At 38.4% G+C, this 24,147-nt stretch overlaps 1 protein-coding gene across 4 annotated transcripts in view; it reads left to right on the forward strand.

The window, feature by feature from the left end:
• Positions 1-24,147, forward strand: part of LOC126298905 (solute carrier family 35 member E3-like) — a 162,807-nt gene that overhangs the window by 64,186 nt on the left and 74,474 nt on the right. For all 4 annotated transcript variants that reach the window (XR_007552693.1, XM_049990446.1, XM_049990445.1 and 1 more), the window contains exon 5: positions 12,963-13,101. Coding sequence is in view for 3 of the 4 variants with exons in the window: in XM_049990446.1 (XP_049846403.1) it covers positions 12,963-13,101 (139 nt within the window). In the remaining variant the exon portion in view is untranslated. The remainder of the gene's footprint in view (positions 1-12,962; positions 13,102-24,147) is intronic.

Raw genomic sequence — 24,147 nt, forward strand, 5'->3', positions numbered from 1 at the left:
AGTAGGTTAACCAGCAAAATGCAATATTGCTGATCATCATCTAGATATGGGACATGGCATGAAGTAATTCAAAACCATCATCGTAGGCACCTTGGACTGCCCTGATATAAGAAGCAACTGAAATCTGTATACTGAAAGAACTAATCAACAAGTATACAGGATATCAACTTATTAAAGCTTGAGGGGCAACACTATTGACACTAAGACTTCATTGAGTCCAGATGTATGGGTTTACCAATCACACATTAATAAGGGTCAAAGTTACTACAGTCAGGCTCAGCATTAACAACTCAGCTGAGTACATATGCCATGGAAAAGAGTTACCCAGCGGCTTCCCGAGGAGGGTTGCTTTCCTCCAGGAAAACTAAAATGCTGCCTCATGGCCTGGTTTCAGACAGTGGTTGATAGAGGCATAACCTGTGGGGCTGCAGAACAGTTATCTCCTCATCTTTTCCAGGTATGCTACCTGATTCCTAGAGTCAGTGACATAACTCTGTAAGGGAAAAAAAAGATGAAAAGAAGACAAAAAAAAAAACAATGTTGATATTACAGTTACCAAAAGGTGGCACAAGCATAGACTGAGATGTGTCCCATCTTCTCAACTCCTCCTTCACACTGCCACTGGATACACCTATAATCATCATCCAGTGGAACTGTTATTCCCACCAGGTGGAGCTCAGACAACAAATATCATTTTATCCAACATTATATCTATTTTGAAAATAGAGTTGGCCCAGATTGAGCACCAGGTGGCATCTGTACTTAGGCACTTGTGGACATTTTTACTGAACAGATAACATTGAGTGCAGCATTGTATGCTGAGTGTGAGCTCTCTCCTTGCAGTTTTGTGCTACTAGTGGTTAGCTATCTGACTATGGCGTGAGAGACTGATTTCAGCCAGTGTCACTCACAAGGAACTCCTTGAGTGTGAGGTTGCAAGTTCAGTCTTTGGTAAGACTCATTTGGAAGTTTTGTGTTAACAATTACAACAGGAAAAATATTAGCTGCTAATGACTCACCATAGGCATCAGAAGGTTGGTGGAAAATGAGTGTCCAGGAGGTGCAGAGATCAACCTACTATGGGAGGTATGTATTACATTTCACAAAATGGACATTGTTGACATTCAAGAAATGTTCAAACCAAACCATTAACTTGCACCATGAACACCAAATGAAAAATGGTGCACCGTCAAGTCAAAGGCGAATACCTTGGGAGCTATAATTCATGCAGGCTGTTCAGCTAGGTATCCACTCTTAAACAGTGCATATTAAATTATATTGGTGTAATGGGGCGATGAGAACTGATGGAATGTGATGGCATACAGCTGAATGCGAAATAATCTGTTGTGGAGATTATCATGGAACTGGCTATCCTTTCAGACGCTGCTGCAGATAGTGTGATAATATGTTTTATAGGCATGGAAAGAAAACATCCAGAGGCTGAATTTGTTCAGTGGTTCCAGGTGGTTTGAATTCCAATGTCACACACTTTTCAGGAGGGATAGTTTGTTTTAAAGGAGTATGAATTTTATATGCAGACCAGGAATCAAGTGAAAGCAAATTATTTTGACTGGCTATTGTCCAAAAGCAGAGCTCATACCATAGTTGTAGTTCCATTATGCCCATTTTCCCACTCTTACACCAAGCAAGGTGGCATAGTGGTTAGCACACTGGACTCGCATTTGAGAGGACAATGATTCAAACCCGTCTCCAGCTATCCTGACTTAGGTTTTCTGTGATTTCCCTACATTGTTTCAGGCAAATGCCAGGATGGTTCCTTTGAAAGGGCACAGCTGATTTCCTTCCCCATCCTTCCCTAATCCCAGCTTGTGCATCATCTCTAATGACCTCATGTTGATGAGATGTTAAACGCTAATCCCCCTCCTCCACACTTGCTTGCTGTGACATAAATATTCCCTACTGCTCTTGCAAGATCATGCACATGAGAAAGAATTGTAGAGGGCAGAGTTTGTCCACCTACTTGCAACATAAGAAATAACTTTCCAACTAATTTACAATCCAGATTAACAGTCAGTATAATTGTATACAAATGCGTTAAAGCATTGACATTATTTGGTGTTGATACAACTCTCTTGGTACCTCTTATTGCCAGTGTTTCCTTTCATGGGCATTTACACTTCAGATCTCACCTGGTTGGAGTTGAAATCTAATTTGTTTCTTAGTCATGAGATAAGTTTGTTTATCTCATCTACAAATTTTCAGGCCAATTCTTCAGTTTGCCGTTCATTGCCAATTTACCTCTTTGTTTGAAATTTTGTTATCTTACGTCTTCCAATTCTGTAGCACTGTTTGAAGCTATGCAGCCATCTGCTGTTTCCCTTGAAATCACTATAATCTATGTCACCCACAATTTCATGTGCATAATGTAGTAGGTCATTATCATGCACATCCAGTAAATTGTGTCGAGCATCCTTGAAACGTGCAAAAACCAGTTTTTTGAACAAGTCCTCCCTTAAATGTCCAAATTCTCTCTCTCTCTCTCTCTCTCTCTTTAACTATGCTGCAGATGATCTTCCATGTATGTAATTATGTTTAGTATTCTCTCCTTGGACAATGATTGTCCTTTACTATGATGCACTACATGGCTCAACACCTGTTTCTGTATCACTTTCACTTGTTAAGCACATATTTTCAACATGAAGAGGGGCAGCAGCCTTTTCAGTAGTTGCAGGGGCAACAGTCTAGATGATTGACTGATCTGGCCTTGCAACGTTAACCAAAACGGCCTTGCTGTGCTGGTACTGCGAACGGCTGAAAGCAAGGGGAAACTACAGCCGTAATTTTTCCCGAGGACATGCAGCTTTACTGTATGATTAAATGATGATGGCATCCTCTTGGGTAAAATATTCCGGAGGTAAAATAGTCCCCCATTCGGATCTCCGGGCGGGGACTACTCAGGAGGATGTCGTTATCAGGAGAAAGAAAACTGGCGTTCTACGGATCGGAGCGTGGAATGTCAGATCCCTTAATCGGGCAGGTAGGTTAGAAAATTTAAAAAGGGAAATGGATAGGTTAAAGTTAGTTATAGTGGGAATTAGTGAAGTTCGGTGGCAGGAGGAACAAGACTTCTGGTCAGGTGACTACAGGGTTATAAACACAAAATCAAATAGGGGTAATGCAGGAGTAGGTTTAATAATGAATAGGAAAATAGGAATGCGGGTAAGCTACTACAAACAGCATAGTGAACGCATTATTGTGGCCAAGATAGATACGAAGCCCACACCTACTACAGTAGTACAAGTTTATATGCCAACTAGCTCTGCAGATGATGAAGAAATTGAAGAAATGTACGATGAAATAAAAGAAATTATTCAGATAGTGAAGGGAGACGAAAATTTAATAGTAATGGGTGACTGGAATTCGAGTGTAGGAAAAGGGAGAGAAGGAAACATAGTAGGTGAATATGGATTGGGGCTAAGAAATGAAAGAGGAAGCCGCCTAGTAGAATTTTGCACAGAGCACAACTTAATCATAGCTAACACTTGGTTTAAGAATCATGAAAGAAGGTTGTATATGTGGAAGAACCCTGGAGATACTAAAAGGTATCAGATAGATTATATAATGGTAAGACAGAGATTTAGGAACCAGGTTTTAAGTTGTAAGACATTTCCAGGGGCAGATGTGGACTCTGACCACAATCTATTGGTTATGACCTGTAGATTAAAACTGAAGAAACTGCAAAAATGTGGGAAATTAAGGAGATGGGACCTGGATAAACTGAAAGAACCAGAGGTTGTACAGAGTTTCAGAGAGAGCATAAGGGAACAATTGACAGGAATAGGGGAAAGAAATACAGTAGAAGAAGAATGGGTAGCTCTGAGGGATGTAGTAGTGAAGGCAGCAGAGGATAAAGTAGGTACAAAGACGAGGGCTGCTAGAAATCCTTGGGTAACAGAAGAAATATTGAATTCAATTGATGAAAGGAGAAAATATAAAAATGCAGTAAATGAAGCAGGCAAAAAGGAATACAAACGTCTCAAAAATGAGATCGACAGGAAGTGCAAAATGGCTAAACAGGGATGGCTAGAGGACAAATGTAAGGATGTGGAAGCTTATCTCACTAGGGGTAAGATAGATACAGCCTACAGGAAAATTAAAGAGACCTTTGGAGAGAAGAGAACCACGTGTATGAATATCAAGAGCTCAGATGGCAGCCCAGTTCTAAGCAAAGAAGGGAAGGCAGAAAGGTGGAAGGAGTATATAGAAGGTTTATACAAGGGTGATGTACTTGAGGACAATATTATAGAAATGGAAGAGGATGTAGACGAAGATGAAATGGGAGATACGATACTGCATGAAGAGTTTGACAGAACACTGAAAGACCTGAGTCGAAACAAGGCCCCCGGAGTAGACAACATTCCATTAGAACTACTGACGGCCTTGGGAGAGCCAGTCATGACAAAACTCTACCAGCTGGTGAGCAAGATGTATGAGACAGGCGAAATACCCTCAGACTTCAAGAAGAATATAATAATTCCAATCCCAAAGAAAGCAGATGCTGACAGATGTGAAAATTACCGAACTATCAGTTTAATAAGCCACGGCTGCAAAATACTAATACTTTACAGACGAATGGAAAAACTGGTAGATGCAGACCTCGGGGAGGATCAGTTTGGATTCCGTAGAAATGTTGGAACACGTGAGGCAATACTGACCTTACGACTTATCTTAGAAGAAAGATTAAGAAAAGGCAAACCTACGTTTCTAGCATTTGTAGACTTAGAGAAAGCTTTTGACAATGTTGACTGGAATACTCTTTTTCAAATTCTAAAGGTGGCAGGGGTAAAATACAGGGAGCGAAAGGCTATTTATAATTTGTACAGAAACCAGATGGCAGTAATAAGAGTCGAGGGGCATGAAAGGGAAGCAGTGGTTGGGAAAGGAGTGAGACAGGGTTGTAGCCTCTCCCCGATGTTATTCAATCTCTATATTGAGCAAGCAGTAAAGGAAACAAAAGAAAAATTTGGAGTAGGTATTAAAATTCATGGAGACGAAGTAAAAACTTTGAGGTTCGCCGATGACATTGTAATTCTGTCAGAGACGGCAAAGGACTTGGAAGAGCAGTTGAACGGAATGGACAGTGTCTTGAAAGGAGGATATAAGATGAACATTAACAAAAGCAAAACGAGGATAATGGAATGTAGTCAAATTAAATCGGGTGATGCTGAGGGAATTAGATTAGGAAATGAGACACTTAAAGTAGTAAAGGAGTTTTGCTATTTAGGAAGTAAAATAACTGATGATGGTCGAAGTAGAGAGGATATAAAATGTAGACTGGCAATGGCAAGGAAAGCGTTTCTGAAGAAGACAAAATTTGTTAACGTCGAATATAGATTTATGTATTAGGAAGTCGTTTCTGAAAGTATTTGTTTGGAGTGTAGCCATGTATGGAAGTGAAACATGGATGATAACTAGTTTGGACAAGAAGAGAATAGAAGCTTTCGAAATGTGGTGCTACAGAAGAATACTGAAGATAAGGTGGATAGATCACGTAACTAATGAGGAGGTATTGAATAGGATTGGGGAGAAGAGAAGTTTGTGGCACAACTTGACTAGAAGAAGGGATCGGTTGGTAGGACATGTTTTGAGGCATCATGGGATCACAAATTTAGCATTGGAGGGCAGCGTGGAGGGTAAAAATCGTAGAGGGAGACCGAGAGATGAGTACACTAAACAGATTCAGAAGGATGTAGGTTGCAGTAGGTACTGGGAGATGAAGCAGCTTGCACAGGATAGAGTAGCATGGAGAGCTGCATCAAACCAGTCTCAGGACTGAAGACAACAACAACAACATACTCCTCATGTACATTGTCCTCACATTTGATTGTGTATGACACCACACATGTCACTGACTCATCTAGCAGAAATGCTAATACTTCATTTGCCACTTATTTCTTACTCTGCAAATTCCTTGGCTTTGTTTATGATGAAATGTCAACTTTTGGCAACTGTTGTTGTAGATCTAATGCAATGCCTGATTTGGTTACCATTGCCATTGCTTTGCACTGTAGCACTGTTGTGGGTTACTTGTCGACTAAGCAGTTCAGCTACACTCTGTAGCACATGCTGTGCTCACTGTTGGATACCTTCAGTCCCACCCCCTGTTGTCATTATCAGCCGATATTATGGTTGCATGGCAGACAATATGTGAGGTGTCAAATGCTACAAACATCATTGACCTTTTGTGACCTTGCACTCTAGGGGTTCCTTCTCAGAAAAACTGAACTGCAGCCAACCTGTACTTGGTATAACTTTAATTGCTTGCAGACATAATTATCATAAGAGCTGGTCAGTTTCTTTTGAAATAAAATATTATATGCTTTAACTTGATTTATTTATCTTTAAACAAAGGAAAAAACACCTAACTACATTATACTCATTCCTTTGAGAATACTGACAAATTTTATAATTCTTGCTCTCACAAAAAAATCACTTACAATTCAGCATTCATATATCAATGAAACATTTCTATCTGTGCAGTACTAAACACTTTATAATTCAAATTTGCATGTTTCTGGCTCATAACTCTTTCATTATATATTTGTTCAACCAAGTCTTCCCCATATCTAAGCTCATGTGCTCACTACCTGACAATGCCCACCAGAAGAACCAGGAGCCTACAGGAAGTCTTGGAAGGTAAAGCTCACCAGGTAGTGCTCACACTGCTACATAGTTTGCTGGCAAGTATATCAGTCACAGTATCCTTACATGAGGTTGCTGTCATACATACAACTATGGATTTTGCTCTCTGTAATATCTATATCCCTCCAGACAGAGATCTGAAATATCAGAGTGATATCTAATATAATACACCACCTACATGCATGTTTCCTTCTACTGGGTGATCTCAGACCATTGTGAGGCAACTGAAACTCATTTTAGTGTGACACATGGAATATATTCAGCCACTGATCTCCTGATCAGTAGATACAGCCTGTTTCGTTCAGTTCAGTGATACCTGACTGAGTGTTCATCACAGTGGTCAATCCAGAAAGCTGGTTAGCATTCTTTCAGCACCACTCTATCATTTCATTTCATTTTTTATTGGTCCTTTTAATCATTTGTTGTACATGGTATACAATACAATATTGGGTAAGCCATTGTGATTTACAATACACATTTTCAAATAATGCAAGAATATTTACATTGATTTACACTTAAATATTATCAAAGCTGAGAATTGAGCCTTCATACATAATATTTAACACAAGTAGTGCAATCAGTTCTTTTTTACATAAAACTTTTGATTAACATTTCATTCACTCTTTTTTTTTAATATTTGGCAACAAATTTTTATGTTTCAAGATATTCATCTATACTATAACAACACTTTTGCAATAAATATTTATGGACAGCAGGTTTAAATTTTGAAGTGTCTTTTATTGTTCTAATGTTATTAGGTAGTTTATTGTATAGTCTGTTTCCTGTTTGCAGTGGTCCATTCTGTTTTAATGTTGTGTATGTATGCTGAACATGTAAATCCTGCTTTCTCCTTGTGTTATACAGATTTATGCTCAGGTTAGTTGATACAAGATTGTTGCTTTTTTCTAAGATTTTCCTAACAAATGTCATTACTTGTAAGATATATAGACATGGTAGTGGAAGGATGTGAAGTTTCTTAAATAAGGGCCTGCATGAGCTTGTTGAGGCATCATTTTCTAAGGCTCTTACAATTCTCTTTTGGCATATAAAACAACTTTGGTGGCAGAAACATTTCTCCTAAAGATAATGCCATATCACAGTAAAGATTTTGTCTGGGTGAAGTATACATTTTTTAGTGTATCCTTTAGTGTGCAACCAGAAAGAATATTGATAGTATAACAAATGATATTCAATTTATTTGTAAAGTATTTTGCATGCTGGATCCATTTTAGATCTTATTGGATCCATATTCCAAGAAATTTTGTAGAGCTTACATTTTCAGGGGTTCTGGTAAACAACTCTATGTCTGGTGTTAGTGGACATTTATTTGGCCTTGTGCATAAGTGCACTGTAACTGTTTTTTCTGTGTTTATTACTAAATTGTTTCCAGAAAACCAGTCTGTAAAGTGAGTGGTGCACTTTTTAATCTTATGCAGTAACTCTTCTCTGATCCTTCCCTTTATTATCACATTTGTGTCATCTGCAAATTTTATGTAATTATGATGTGACCTGGGCGGAACCAAGTCATTTACAAAGAGTAGAAACAGAACTGGTACTAGAATGGAGCCTTGTGCTACACCATACTTAATGCTCTACTTTTCTGAGCAGTAGGACTTTATCTTGTTCCCATGTTGGATAGCAAGCCAACTACTCTCTGTTTTGGAGATATGATTTTATCCATTCATAGGCTGGACCCCTAACCTACAGATTCAAATTTCTTAAGCAATATGTTGTGATTGATGATATCAAATGCTTTAGATGGCTGAGATATGCTCTTTGCTGTCTATTGCAGTTAAGGCTTCATTTAGGAATGTAAAAATAGCAGTATCAGGATTTTGGAATCCGTGTTGTGTATTTAAGAAGTGTTATGGCGTAAAGTAAAGCACCGGTATACCAGCCAGAAATGATAGAGCAGGGAAGGCTGCAAGAAGGGGTCAACCAATTGCATGCCGATCGACCTCCCTTCCAGGACGAAAACACGATGGCAGCGGTCCCTAGGTGGAGAGGGTATATGTGCCGCGACTGACTGGTGATGGCCCAGTTCAAGAGCAACTTCCCTATTAGCCACTTGGATAGCAGCATCAGTGTTATGCACTTCCATAGCAGTTCAGGAAAGACTTTTATCAGTTAGAGATCAGCAAGGGCTGCAGAGACTCATTATTTTGTATATTGCCCTTTGCTTGTGACCACATCCATGTTATTGCCAGAGCTAAGTATTATAATTTTCTTTTTGAAATAAAACTCATTAATACAAGTTGTTTGATTGTTTGTCTAACAAATTTAGTAGGCAGTCTTGCTAGACACAACAAGAAGTAATTATTTTTTCTATGGTATTGATTAGTCTTTTACGATAGATGTTTTCAATTATTTTGGAAAGACCAGATAGTAGTGAAATAGGTCTATAGTTTGATACTTTTGTTTTTACATCCTTCTTGAATGGAAGCTTTACTTTTGTTATTTTCAATTTTTCTGGGAACACCCCTTCTGATAGAGAACAGTTAGAGATGTTGACAAGTAGCCTGGCTATGAGGAGAGCACATTTCTTCAAGATGTAGTCAGGGATATTGTCAGTACCAACAGAGAATTTGGGCTTCAGTTCTTTAATTACAGCAAGTATTTCCTTTTCATTGGTGGGCTAGAGAAAATTAGGTTTATTATTTATTGTACATCTGGACTGATTTCTGGGAGTGCACTGTAAATTTTGATGTATAAGATGTTCAGCTATCTGTGTAAAGTAGGAATTAAGTTTGTTTGTAGTTTTTGTAGATTCAGTTACCACAGCCGAATTCTCCATTAGGCAGTTAATATTACGGAAATGTGTCTGTTCTGCTTCAGTTTCCTTCTTTACAATATTCCATGTGACTTTCATCTTATAGGTGGAATTTTTTATGTATGTATCATTTGCCATTATATTTGCTTGTTTGATAACATTTTTGAAGGTCTTTTTATAGGTTTTGTAATAAGTATGAAAGTTTGGTAACATGAGCTATTTAGACAATCTGTGTAGTAATCATTTTTTGTTTGAGAATACTAGAAGTGATCCATTTACTTTCCTCTGTGTTGGAGGGAAGCACAATTCAAAGTAGTAGGAAAAATTACTGATAAATTTATTATATTTTCCATCTGTGTATTTGTGGTTATAAATCTCTTTCCAGTTTTTTTGCTCAAGTATTGGAGAAAGTGATTTATGCTTTCATTACCGTAGTTTCTACTGTTGGTTGTTGGGCACTGTTTAAATTGCAGCTCAGTTTCTATACTGGAGCTACATCACAAGGGAATATGGATGATTTGCTATATTACATGAGGGAAGAGCACAAAGTAACACAATGGTTTATTACTAAAAAGTTTAATAGGTAATAATTTTAAAAAAAATCACAATGAAACTTACATGTTTTACCTACTTTTGTGCATAATCACCAACATTCTCAACACATTTCTTCCATTGTGGTACCAGTTTCAGTATACCTTGTTCATATAAGTCTATTTGTATTGAGTATAGCCATCTTCTGCATCTATCCCAAAGCATTAGCTGTCCAAGAATTTATTCATGGGACTGAACAGATGAAAGTCCAATGGTGCAAGATCTGGACTGTGTCATAGATGCTGAAGCACCTCACACCCAAATTTGGTAGTAGTGGCACACCCACAAATTACCACCAGTGACGATTCCTTTTAGAAAATCATGCACTTCAGTGGCGTAACAGATAAAGTGGTACAAGCTTGTCATCATTTGCTGGCCGTTGTGATTGTCTGTCAGGTTCTTAGACACCCCACAAGTATTGACTTTACAAAATTTCAACGTGTCATGAATAATATCACACACTGCATCATAGGAAATGTTGAACTGCTGTGATAAGATTTACAGTTGCACACACTGGTTGTTCAAAATTGCTGCCGCAATGGTTATGATATTCTGTGATGTTGCAGCTGTTACCCTCCACCCGGAGTGTGGTGAAAGGTTCACATGGCCCTCTTGGAAAAGTACACACCACATGGATACATTGCTATCATCCATACAGTCATCCCCATACATGCCACATATGTCCCTGTGAATTTAACTTGGCTTATGCCCTTTGCCCCACAAATATTGAACTACACTTCACTGCCTTTCAAGTTGATGACAGTGACAGGCACACCATGTTTGTTTCATAGTTCAGGCTTCTCTAGCTAGAGCTGCACATGAAAACAAAATACCCTCTGTAGTGCAAACTTCAAACTATATTGTCATCAAAATTCAACATTCCAGCTGCAGTGCCAGGGGAGAAAAAAGTTATTGTGTGTTACTTTCTGATCCTGTCTCATACAATTACCACAATACTAACAGTAACAGAGTTAACATTCCCCCTTTCTTCAGTAACATGCCATTGAAAACTAGTCCCACAATGGACACAAAAAATTGCCAAGGCAATCAGTGATCTCATTTGGGTACTCCAATGACATAAGCATCACCTGTCAGTAGAAAACATTATTGCCTTAAAAGAGCACCATGCTCAAGCACCCACTCTAGCAAAACAACAGAAGAAGGAATGTTGGGAAAGATATGTCCCTACCATAGGGACCAATGGCTCTTCACAAGTATGAGCGAAGTTAAATTGCATCTATGGCAGCCAGCTAGCAACCAGTGTTCTTGGTTTGTACCAACCATACTGTTATTGCAAAAAACTCTGCAGCACTCTTCACTCCAATCGCTGCATTTGACAATTGCCTCTTTGCCTTCCATGTACATAAAAATCATGCAGAGGATAACAGCCCCGTCCTTCACTACACAATGTCTGGAACTATGTAATACTCCTTTCAGTGAATGGGAACTCCTCAGTACATTGACCCTTGGCTACAGCACATCATCAGAGCCTAATAGAATCCCCAGTCAAATACTACAACCCCTATCCATGGATTACTGCCCCACATCGCTGCAGATTTTAATTGTATTTGATGTGAGAGCAATTTCCCAGACCTAAAGGAGGGATAGTATGATTGTTCCAGTCATATAATTGGGTAAAAACTCATATGAGATGGATAGTTTTGGAACAACCAGCCTCACTAAAGTTCTGTGTAAGTTGCTCAGACAAATGATGAACTGGTGCTTGTGTTCTTCTGACATGAAGGCTCTTTTTTCCATTTCAAAGTGTGGATTTCAAGAGGACCAGGCCACAACTAACCACTTAATACACCTGGAGGCAGCTATAAGGATGGCTTTAACTGTTGCCAATGCGTCATTCCTGTCTTCTTTAGCTTACAAAAGCCTATGACACCTTACAGTATTATGACATTCTTACAGCATTGCTTGTGGTGAACATCATGAACTTCTTCATGCTACTCCAACAGTCAGCATTAGTGCTAGGAATGGAAGCATTCAATGTACTGTTGACAATGTAATTTATATTACTATGTGACAACAGTGATGAATTCACATATTTTATTATCTGACACCAATGATTTTATTATTTGTAATATGATGATGTAAATGGTTTTTGGTACCTGGTGGTCTATGGACAAAATTTGTTGTTATATAAAGAAATTTTATCAGCATCTCTTGGTGGTAATTACATTGTGCTTCAAATATTCATGAGCTATGGGGCACCATTTTATGAAAATAAATTCATTCTATGTACTTTTGATGGAAATTATGCAAATGATGTATGGAATATATAGCTAACTAGCTAGCTTTGTCTGGATTTTAAGTGATTCATTTACCTCCATATCTTCCCCTGTTCAATCAATGAAAAGCAACTTATTTTACCGAATGCTAGGCATACTCTGAGCCCTTCTTTACATGTTGCCATTGATAGTACTGGGAGTTGTGTCACCTGAGATTTAATACTCACAAACAAGGGTTTTGCTTTGTGATTTGAACAATTTCTTCAGTTGAGTTTTACTTTTTATTCTGAAAATGCTTTTATTTATCATGTTATGTTCATTTTTTAATCTTCCAGGTAGTATTCCTTTGTGACTCATCTAGTTATTGCGTGACATAACATTTTATGTTAAATGTTGGAAAGTCTGTAGTTTTGTCAATTATATGGAAGTATTAAACTGTTTTTGGTGTACATCTGTGTAGCCTCTCTTATTTATTATGTTACTTTTCTAGAGCTTTGTTGGTTATTCAACTGAATTACTACTGTTGCTTGTTTTATAAGTGCACTTTTTATCTGTTCATTTTTAGGTTTGACACTTCTTTTTAAATCTTCATTAACAATGTTGTTGGCAAGTTTAAATAATGCACATTTATGAAAATGTTTTAAATTGAATACTATTCAGTTTTACTATTGTGTCAATAAAAACTTAACCATTAAATTTAGATACAACATGGTTGGACACCTTAAATTTTGTGTTACCATGCTAGGTGGTGTACTGTTGTTTGAAGATCCTCTTCATATTAATCAGGGTGTTGGTATTTTGCTCACAGTTATTGGGATAACTTCTTATGCACATGTTAAGGTTAGTGGTATAAATTAAGAAATTTGATAGTCTTTGTCTTATGAAATATTCTGTTAAGTAATTTCATTCATCCAATTTCACAAGACCATATCTTTTACCTCAATGAAGTAAACTTTAAGTTATAGATAAAAATTTGAATTTTATCTTGTTGCTAGTTGTAAGTTACTGGTTATGTGGTTGCTAATAAATGTCTCCATGATGCAGCTTTCTCACTTGCTCATTCATTACCCAGCATTCATTCAGTTAAGATGGTGATAACACAGCAAAAAAATGTGTTTTGCAGTCTCCATTCCATAGGTCCAGCTCAGTTACAACTGTAAAGTGTAATTTATTCCAAAAGTACGGCATCACAACTCCTACAGCTCTACAACTCGAAAAGAATGTAGTCTTCCATCCAGGAATTCCTATTTAAGTTCCCAAAGCATCTTCATAACACTTACGTGTTGTTAAAACCTACCGGTAAGAAATCTAGCAGCCCGCCTCTGAATCACTTCAATGTCTTCCTTCACTCTGACTTGGTATAGATACCAAACACTGAAGCATTACTTGAGAACAGTTTGCACCAGCATCCCATACATGGCCTTCTTTATGGGTGAACCACTCTTTCCTAAAATTCTCCCAATAAATTGAAGTCGACCATTTGCCTTCCTTACCATAGTTCTAACATGCTCATTGCATTTCATATCACTTTGCAACATTTACTCCCGGATATTTAAAAGACTTGACAGTGTCAAGCAGTACACTAACGCTCTATCTGAACATTATAGGTTTGTTCTTCCTGTTTGTCCTCATTAACTTACATTTTTCCACATTTAGAGCTAGCTGCCATTCCTCACACCAACTAGAAATTTTTTCTACGTCATCTCGCATCTTCTTGACACCTTACCATACACCACAGCATCATCATTAAACAACCACAGATAGCTGCCCACCTTGTCTGCAAAATCATTTATGTACAGGAAAGAGGGAAGGAAAAGGAAAGATGAAAGGATGTGGGTTTTAAGGGAGAGGGTAAGGAGTCATTCCAATCCCGGGAGCGGAAAGACTTACCTTAGGGGGAAAAAAGGATAGGTATATACTCGCACACCCACACACACACACACACACACACACACACACACACATACACAGACACAAGCTTGTGGCTTGTGTCTGTGTATGTATGGATGGACGGATGTGTGTGTGTGTGTGTGTGTGTGTGTGTGTGTGTGTGTGTGTGTGTGTGTGTGTGTGTGTGTGGTGCGCGCGCGTGCGAGTATATACCTATCCTTTTTTCCCCCTAAGGTAAGTCTTTCCACTCCCGGGATTGGAATGACTCCTTACCCTCTCCCTTAAAACCCACATCCTTTCATCTTTCCTTTTCCTTCCCTCTTTCCTGACGAAGCAGCTGCCGGTTGCGAAAGCTCGAAATTCTGTGTGTGTGTTTGTGTGTTTTATTCATTGTGCCTATCTACCGGCGCTTTCCTGCTTGGTAAGTCTTGGAATCTTTGTTTTTAATATATTTTTCCCATGTGGAAGTTTCTTTCTATTTTATTTAAATCATTTATGTATATATAGATCAACAGTGGTCCCATCATAATTCCCTGGGGCACATCTGACAATACCCTCGTCTCTGATGAACACTCATCATCGAGGACAACAAACTAGGTTCTGTTACTTGAGAAGTCTTTGAGCCACTCACGTATCTCTGAACTTATTTCATATGCTTGTACCTTCATTAACAGCCTGCAATTGGGCTCTCAACAGCTATTCAGCCATTTACTATGAGTGCATATTCCATACACTATCCATCGAATGAAGCTCAGGGTAGTGAAACTATCTCTGAACTTTTCTCATATTTCTCCCATCCCTTCCTACTTGTAGGAGACTGTAATGCACAAAATGTGCTATGGGATCTACATCAATGTACCCTAGGAGCTGAATTGTTGTGAGCCCCATTGTGTCAGAAGAGCTATTTTTGGTTCCTGCGTACCAAAATGCACAACTTTTGTTAACTCACAATTAAACTACCACAAAATAAACTTAAAAGTCCATAAAACCTAAATGAGCTGGATCATCATAAGCAAGCAAACAGATGGTAGAAGAATAATACCAGAAAGTCCATTAACCCTTGCAAATTCATCATCAGTACAGAAATTAATACCCATGTAGCAGTCCATTGCCTGACCCAGTAGAGAACAGTCAGGTTCCAGTAGCATGTCACTAGGATGCTGTCAATAGTCTTCACTCAGCAAATGATATGACAGTGTCACTCCCAGTAGAGGAGCTTTTAAAGGCATTCCGACCTCAGGCAGGAGGACAAGGTGAGTTGCTGGGAGCTGCTGTGCCCTACAACCTGTTTGACTCATTAATATTGAAATCTTATGTGGCTAAAATAATGCCATTACCTGTGTGAGATACATGTCCTCTCCCCCACTTCTCCCTGGAGTTGGTTGATATGACTGAAAATGTCTGGGACAGTGACAAAGATGACGAGGCAGACAGGAGGAAGTGTAGGTGGGTGTCTTGTTTATTTGTTCTACCAGAGGAGGCTGCATCTCCATGTTCGATGATGGTGGAGAGACTGGAGGTTCCTCATCCATCTTCACATCCGTAGGTGGCAGTGTGTCCAGAGTGTCACACACATTTGTGGTAATGTTCTTGTAGATGACTGCAGGGGTGGTGTGATGGGAAGACATCGCAAGTGGTGTAACACTAGGATAATTATTTGGTGGGGCTGAGCTGTTGCTGGCTCAGTGGACAGCAGACAAGGGTAGAGCTAGTTTGGATGGTACACTAGGCACACACCATTTGATTATATGTTGAAAATCATGTAGTTCAATTGGCTGTGATGACACCTAATACCCATTTTGGGACCCAGCCATATGTGTGGGCCCTGACAGTGGTTACCACTGCATATTGGGAGGTCCAGTAACATGTGCTGATGATGTCAATGTAAAATTTTAGTTGGTGATCAGCCTTTAGACTGTTAAAAATGCATGTGCCACATCTTCCTTGTCACCAAAAGTGACAGTTTTGATCATTTGTGTTTTGAAAGTGTGAACAAAGCTCTCAGCTTTTCTGATAGAGGCAGGATGAAAATGGGCAGAAAACATGTTGGATGCTATTGTTTCTGCTAAAATCCATAAAGTGAATGGACTGAAATTGTGGTTCCTTGTTGAGACCAAGGTGTAGGAGCACCCCCTGTGTCAAATATTTTTTTAGGGCATAGATAGTTGTGGCTGACAATGCAGTATTTGCGTGAGCTATGTAGTGAAATTTTGAGAAAATGTCAATGGCCACTAGTCATATTTAAGTGAGGAAGGGGTCTGCATAGCCCATGTGGACATTCTCCCACAGTTGCTACAGCATCAGCCAAAGCAGAAACTTCTCTAGTATTGCTACTTGGGTGATGGTATCAGCAGTGCAGCCTTGGACAGCATATTCTATGTACTGAGACATGCATGGCCATTATAAGGGCCACTTTGCAAATTCCTATATGCCCATCATTCCTCAGTGGTCTGCATACAACAGCTGCATGATTTAGGGACAGAGACAAGTAGGAATTGCTACCCAACACTCATCCTCAGATTTTGAACAGAGATGATTGTCTCTGATGGTTGTAGCTAATGTTGTAGCAAGTGCAGCATTTGAAACTCATCAGCATCATTATTGGGCAGGCATTTGGGCCAGCTCTTCGTGATGAAGGTCAGGACCTGTTTGAGGAGTGGGTCTTCTGCTTTGGCTTGAGTAATCTCATACTTAGTAATTGGAAATTTGTCAGAAATATCCTGTAGTTTCAATAACAAAACACATTGGCTCCTGTCCATCAAAGTGTGGGTTAGGACCCATCGGGAACTGGGAGAATGCATCTGTTTTAGCATGCTGAGATGGGCATCTATAGTGTATTTGGCTGTTGTACTTGCTTATGGATAGGGACGAATTTTGTTATTGCTGAGCTGTTTGTAGCCTCCTTAGAAAATGGCTGAAAAGTTGGTTGTGGGGATGATATAGTACTAATAATTTATTCCACACCAGAAATTTGCATTCCGAACACTTTTCTTGCATTTAGATGTTGAATAAATTACTGTTTATGGCCAGTTACTGTCTCATTTGCTTTAATTACAGTACAGATAAATAGACAGCCACACACTAAGCTCACATGTCATCCTTTAATTTTGTCAAGTACAGTAATGTAACACTGAAGTAACTATTCACAACTGTTCAAGTGTGATGAACAAATATTTAACACAGTCCCAAAATTGTAGTATTAAAACACTGTCTTTCAGCTCCTACATTCAAACAGGTACAAGCATGATTCACACAGTGATTATCATTTGTAAATAACATAGTTCACAATGTTGCTCCTATTGTCACAGTGAGCATTGCTGAATTTTACACAGTTTATACTAATTTGTACACATTCATTGTCCAATTAATCATTAAAACAGTCAATAAATCATTGAACAAACTCCTGGACATGAAATTTACATAAAATATGGTACAGTTTCTGACTTGTTACTTGTACTAACTCATCTGTGGTACATTTTCCCACATTGATGGAGTAGATCTTGCAGGTTTCATAACTCTCCACACCCTGAACTTAAAATGGTTTCCAACATGGCTCTTTTATAAGTTTGCAATAACTGAAACTAAAGTCATGTGTTGTTGTTAACCAGATTTTTACAGTTTACAATTAAAGATTTCCATTTCTGAATAACTGAATAGTGGATGGAGATTCATTTTAACAAGGACTTTCAGATACACTAATAATGCCTGTTGAATTAAGCTAGTCAATTTGCTAAATATGGGATTCTATGTCAGAAACAATGGTTTTACTAAGGATATTAATTACTCTGTAATTAAATTAGTACAGGTGCTGCCATCACATTTTTGTCATTGACTGCATGAATGCTTTACTTATTTGTATAGCTTTTTCATCTACATTATTGAGAAGTTAGTAACTGAACAATGGCAACAAAATATGAAGTTACTGATATATTGTAATTAAACAGGTTTTGACAAAATAATTAGCTCATTATACTTCTGATAACCAAAGGAATGTAACAGATAATAAAATTAAGTTGGATAAGCCCTGAGTCAATATTTGAGATTTTTAGTTATTGTGCACATGCCATATAAATGACATCAGTGACATCACAAAATTTGCATAATAATAATAATAATAATAATAATAATAATAACTGATTTTGGGAGGGTGAAAAGCAAAACAGCTGGAAGTAACCCACGTGCTTTGTTACATCTTTTCTCTGGTATATGGCTGTGAGATCTGAAGAGAGTTACCAGAGGTTTGTAGTCAGTAATAAGGAGGAATTTCACTCAACAGAGGAAATTACGAAATTTTTGGACGCCAAAAATGATTGATAAAGGTTCATTTTCTATTTTTCTGTAGTTGAATTGAGCAGAATTTAATGTTTTTGATGTGTATGCAATAGAATGTTCAGTGTCACCAGGATTTTTGTGATAAAACTGCACCAACACCATGTTACGTGGCATCAATGGTGAGGATCAATGGTTTACTGGGGTCAAACATTGCTAGCTGTGAGGTGTGGTGAAGCCCTTTATGCAATCAAAAATCTATTGGCTAGCAGTGGTTCATAGAAATTTGATACCTTTTTTTTTCAGAAGTTTGAGAGGTTTGGCTCTTTCCGATGCCGAGGGATAAATTTCCGGCAATAATTGACTATACTCAAGAAGTATTGTGGAACATAAATAAAAGCTTTTAATGAGGATTGTAATTCATTGTGAAACATTAATAATGTTTATGTGGAGGATTGTAGTTCTGTAAGGTTAGTTGGTGGATGGAGTTTGCTGGCGGCTTCGACATTTTCATTTGTTGAGTGTAAGCCACCATACTGAGCATGTATCGCAGTTAGTGAACTTTTGATTTAAAGAATACACATTTCTTTAAGCTTCAACAGAGGCAGTTGCCTTGTAAATTTAGGCAAAGGAAGCAAAGATTATATAGGTGTGCTTCCCTCATATTGTTAGTAATAAGGTCGTCATCCAGATAGTGCTGCACAGGACATCATGGATAACCTGCTCCAGATACATGTTGAAAGGGAGTGATTGTAGGATAAGGGGACAAAGAAAAAATTGATGGCCATGAACTGCTAGGATACCTTGTCCATTTTAACTGTAGATACACCTTTCGTACATCTGTTCTGATAAAATGTTTTCCTCATAATAGTTTTGACATAGTTCTTTGGGACAAGCAATGGGTCAAGTATCTACAACTGATTGATCATTGACAGTTGTTGTAAAATCTCTACAGACATAAATTCTGCCATCAGACTTAGGTGGGTGTGAAAGAAATGGGGAGACCAAACATGTTTTGACTACAGTCTGAAGCAAAGATGTAAAATTATGTTTGTTGAGTTTCTTGTAGCGGCCATCACTACACAATGACCATGGATGGGAATGCACTATTGGCTGTAGTTTATTAGATCCTGATGGGCTGGAAACAATTGGGAAGTTCCTGTTTTCACTTGAAATATAAATGGTTGATCAAAAGTGGCAAGTGTGATCCAAAATTTCAGCAGTTGCTCTGGAAAAAGATATAAGTGAGGTAAGATGATGTGAACTTGTTTATGCTCATGCTGTGACTCAGGAGGACATGTGTGGCTGCCACAGATGCTGGACATGTGGCTAAGCTTGTGACATTCTGAGCAGCATACATGTTTATGAGGACACAATGCTATCAGATGTGCATGCTTCAAAACTGTGGGCACCCATTCAGAGGACAACCATTGGGGTGGTCTGAATCTGAATTGGATGTAGAAGACTGGTTATCTGAATGCACTGTCTGAGGCACAGAACAACAAGCTTGCTTAGTACAATGTTCACTGAGGTTTAGAAATCTGAATCCGATTTTGCAATTTGTTGTGATAACAGAATGAACTACGAACAGAAACACAGTGTTGTCACTATTAGATGTTGAGCAGTCTAAGTCCTGGTACAACAATTTTCTGTGGGAAGGGGATGAGCTATTGATAGAAGACACCTCTTGTTCCTCTTATGAGCATTGTGCCCGACATGGAGCTTCATGTGCTTTAGCAGCTTTGAGAATCTCTTCTAGGGTTGGCTGTCCAACTAGTATTTGTAAACGTACTTCCTGGTGTGGAATGGACCAAATAATTACACCGCACACAAGATAATCTGCATACAATTGATTGTGGCTCTAGTTAGTACATGTAAAATGACATCAGATACTGGCTTGTAAGGCATACCCAGGAGTAGATATATGTTCGGATCACATTTTAGTAGTGATGAAGAGTAGGCAGAAGTTTAAGAGACTAGTTAGAAAAAAATCAATGCTCAAAGAAGCAGGGTACAAAAGTCCTAAGGAATGAGGAGATACATGTGAAGTTCTCTGAGGATGTAGATACTGTGATAAGGAATAGCTCAGTAGGCAGCTCAGTTGAAGAAGAATTGACATCTCTAAAAATGTTGTTGAAGTTGGAAGAAAAACATAGGTACAAAGAAAGTAATTGCCAAGAAACCATGAGAAACAGAAAAAAATACTTCAATTGATCAATGGAAGAAGGAAGTACAAAAATGTTCAGGGAAATTCAAAAATGCATATATATAAATCACTTAGGAATGAAATAATTAGAAAGTGCAGTGAACCTAAGGTGGAATGGATGCAGGAAAAATATGAAGAAATTGAAAGAGAAATGATTGTCGAAAGGTCTGACTCAGTGTATGGAAAAGTCAAAACACCCTTTGGTGAAATTAGAAGCAAGGGTGGTAAAATTAAGAGTACAATGGGAATCCCTCTGTCAAAAGCAGAGGAGAGAGTGGATAGGTGGAAAGAGCACACTAAAGGTCTCAGTGAGGGGGAAGACTTGTCTGATGATGTGATAGGAGAAGAAACAGGAATAGACACAGTGAAGCTAGGGGATCCATTATTAGGATCAGAATTTAAAAGAGGTTTGGAAGACTTGTGATTGAATAAGGCAGAAGGGATTGATTATATTCCATAATAATTTCTAAAATCATTGGGGGAAGTGGCAACAAAGTGACTATTCATGTTGGTGTGTAGAATGTATGAGTCTGGTGATATACCATCAGTCTTTTGGAAAAACATTACCTACACAATTCTGAACAATTCAAGAGCCAACAGGTGCAAGAATTATCACACAATCAGCCTAACAGCTCATGCATCCAAGTTAGTGAAAAGAATATTAATAGTAACCTCAGACTTTTTGCAGTTGATGCAGTTACTTATGATGAAGTACTGTTGCATAAATATTCAGTCTGATCTTGTTAAAATTTCAAAGTGGGCCAAAGATTGGCAACTTGCTTCAAATGTTCAGAAATGTACAATTATGCACTTCACATGGTATCAGTGAGTCACAGTTGGAATCAGCTAATTCATGCAGATACCTGGGTGTAACACATTGTAGGTATACAAAATGGAATGATCACATAGGCTCAGTTGTGGGTAAAGCAGTTGGTAGACTTCAGTTTATTGGTCAGACACTAGGGAACTGCAATCAGCCTAGAAAGGAGACTGCTTACAAATCACTTATGTGACTGGTTGTAGAAAACTGCTCAAGTGTGTAGGACCCATACCAAATAGGACTAACAGGGCATACTGGACATATACAGAAGAGGGCAGCATGAATGGTGACAGGTCTGTTTGATCCATGGGAGAATGTTGCAGAGATATTGAAGGAACTGAACTGGAAGACTCTTGAAAATAGACATAAACTATCCCAAGAAATTCTATTAACAAAGTTTCAAGAACCAGCTTTAAATATAAATACACTACAACTCCCTGCATATCTCTCAAATAGCAATTGTGAAGATAAGATTTGAATAATTACTGCAAACATATAGGTATTCAATCACTCTTTCTGCAGTCCATACATGACTGGAATGGGAAGAAACCCCAATAACTGGTGCAACATTACATACCCTCAGCCATGCACCTCACAGTGGGTTGCAGAGTATAGATGTAGACAACAGAATGGAAAAGAAAATTGAGGATCTGTTAGATGACAATCAGTTTGACTTTAGGAAGGGAAGGCACCAGAGAGGCAAGTCTGACATTGCAGTTGGTAATGGAAGCAAGATTGAAGAAAATCAAGGCACATTCATAGGATTTGTCAACCTGGAAAAAGCATTCAAGAATGTAAACTGGTGCAAGATGTTAAAAATTCTGAGAAAAATAGGAATGAGCCATAGGGAAAGATGGGTAATATGCAATATGTACAAAAACCAAGAGGGAACAATAAGAGTGGGAGACAAAGAATGAAGTGCTGAGATCAAAAAGGGTGTATAACAAGGGTGTAGTCTTTCATCCCTACTGTTCAGTCTATACATCAAAGAAGTGATTATGGAAATAAAAGAAAGATTCAAGAGTGGAATTAAAATTCAAGGTGAAAGGATATTGATGATAAGATTCACTGATGCATTGCTATCCTCACTGAAAGTGAAGAAAAATTATAGGCTCTGCTGAATGGAGTGGACAGTCTAATGTGTACAGAATATGGACTGAGAGTAAATCAAATTAAGATGAAAGTAATGAGAAGTAGCGGAAATTAGAACAGCGAGAAACTTAACATCAGGATTGGTAATCATGAAATAGATGAAGTTAAGGAATCCTGCTACCTAGGCAGCAAAATAAACCATGGCAGTTGGAGCAAAGAGGACATCAAAAGTACACTATCACTGGCAAAAAGGGCATTCCTGGCAAAGAGAAGCCTACTAGTATCAAACATAGGCCATAAATTGAGGCCGTCGGGGTCAGGGATTTTCTCTGCCTCGTGATGGCTGGGTGTTGTGTGCTGTCCTTAGGTTAGTTAGGTTTAAGTAGTTCCAAGTTCTAGGGGACTGATGACCATAGATGTTAAGTCCCATAGTGCTCAGAGCCATAAATTGAGCAAGAAATTTCTGAGAATGTATAATTGGACACAGCATTTTATGGCAGTGAAATATGGACTGTGGGTAAATCAAGAAAGAAGATAACTGAAGAATTCAACATGTGGTGTTAGAGAAGAATGTTGACAATTAGATGGACTGACAAGGTAAGGAATGAGGAGGTTCTCCAGAGAATTGGTAAGAAAATGAATATATGGTAAACACTGACAAGAAGAAGGGACATGATGGCACGACATCTGTTAAGACAACACAATAACTTCCATGGTACTAAAAGGAGCTGCAGAGGGTAAAAATTGTAGAGGAAAATAGAGCTTGGAATAAATCCAGCAAATAATTGAGGACCTAGGTTGCAAGTGCTACTATGAGACAATAAGGTCGGCACAGGAGACGAATTCGTGCCTGACCATGTCAAACAGGTCAGAAGACTGATGACTCAAAAGAAAAATTACATTTGCAGGAAAGACCTTGAAGTTCAGCTCTGCATAATATGTATTATTGACTAGAATGTCTGAGACACTGAAAAACTTCTCATCTGGCTGCTACTGCATCACACTTTGGTTCATAATATGATGAAAATAACTTGCAGCTTTCCCAAAGTTGTAAAATTTTTGGATCTAATAACTACTAAGTTTGAGAAGCAAAGTCAACTCTTAGGATTAGTAGACAGAAGACGTGTGTTGCAGTACTGTATCAGAAATGTTACATGCCTAGAAGTGCAGGGAGAGGTGCTAATTATAGGTTTCCCATTCATCAGCATCTGGCAGAAAATGTGGAAATGGGCGGAAGCTGGTGTACTGGCTCTGCTTGTCACAACATGTGTGGCAGTGTTTGTTGGCTAGTGAATCCATCGACTTTTCTAATCAGGTTTGTTGCAGTTAATATTGTTCCTGTTGCAGTATAAATTGCTGTTGCCAAAGTTAAAGAAACTCTGGATCCATGTTTGCCTTCACTGAATATGTCCTATGTCCAAGTGCTGTGCACTCATCATTTCCACTTTTGTATAAAATTGTTTGGTTCCTTTGTACTAATGTGCACAACTTTTATTAATTTACAGTTAAACAGCTACAGAATAAAGTAAAATTTCATAAAGCCTGGATGATCTGGGTCAGAGTGGGTGAGAAACTTGATGCTGGAAGATTGACACCAGAAAGTTTATAA

This window comes from Schistocerca gregaria, chromosome X, assembly GCF_023897955.1.
Source record: "Schistocerca gregaria isolate iqSchGreg1 chromosome X, iqSchGreg1.2, whole genome shotgun sequence".
NCBI lineage: Eukaryota > Metazoa > Arthropoda > Insecta > Orthoptera > Acrididae > Schistocerca > Schistocerca gregaria.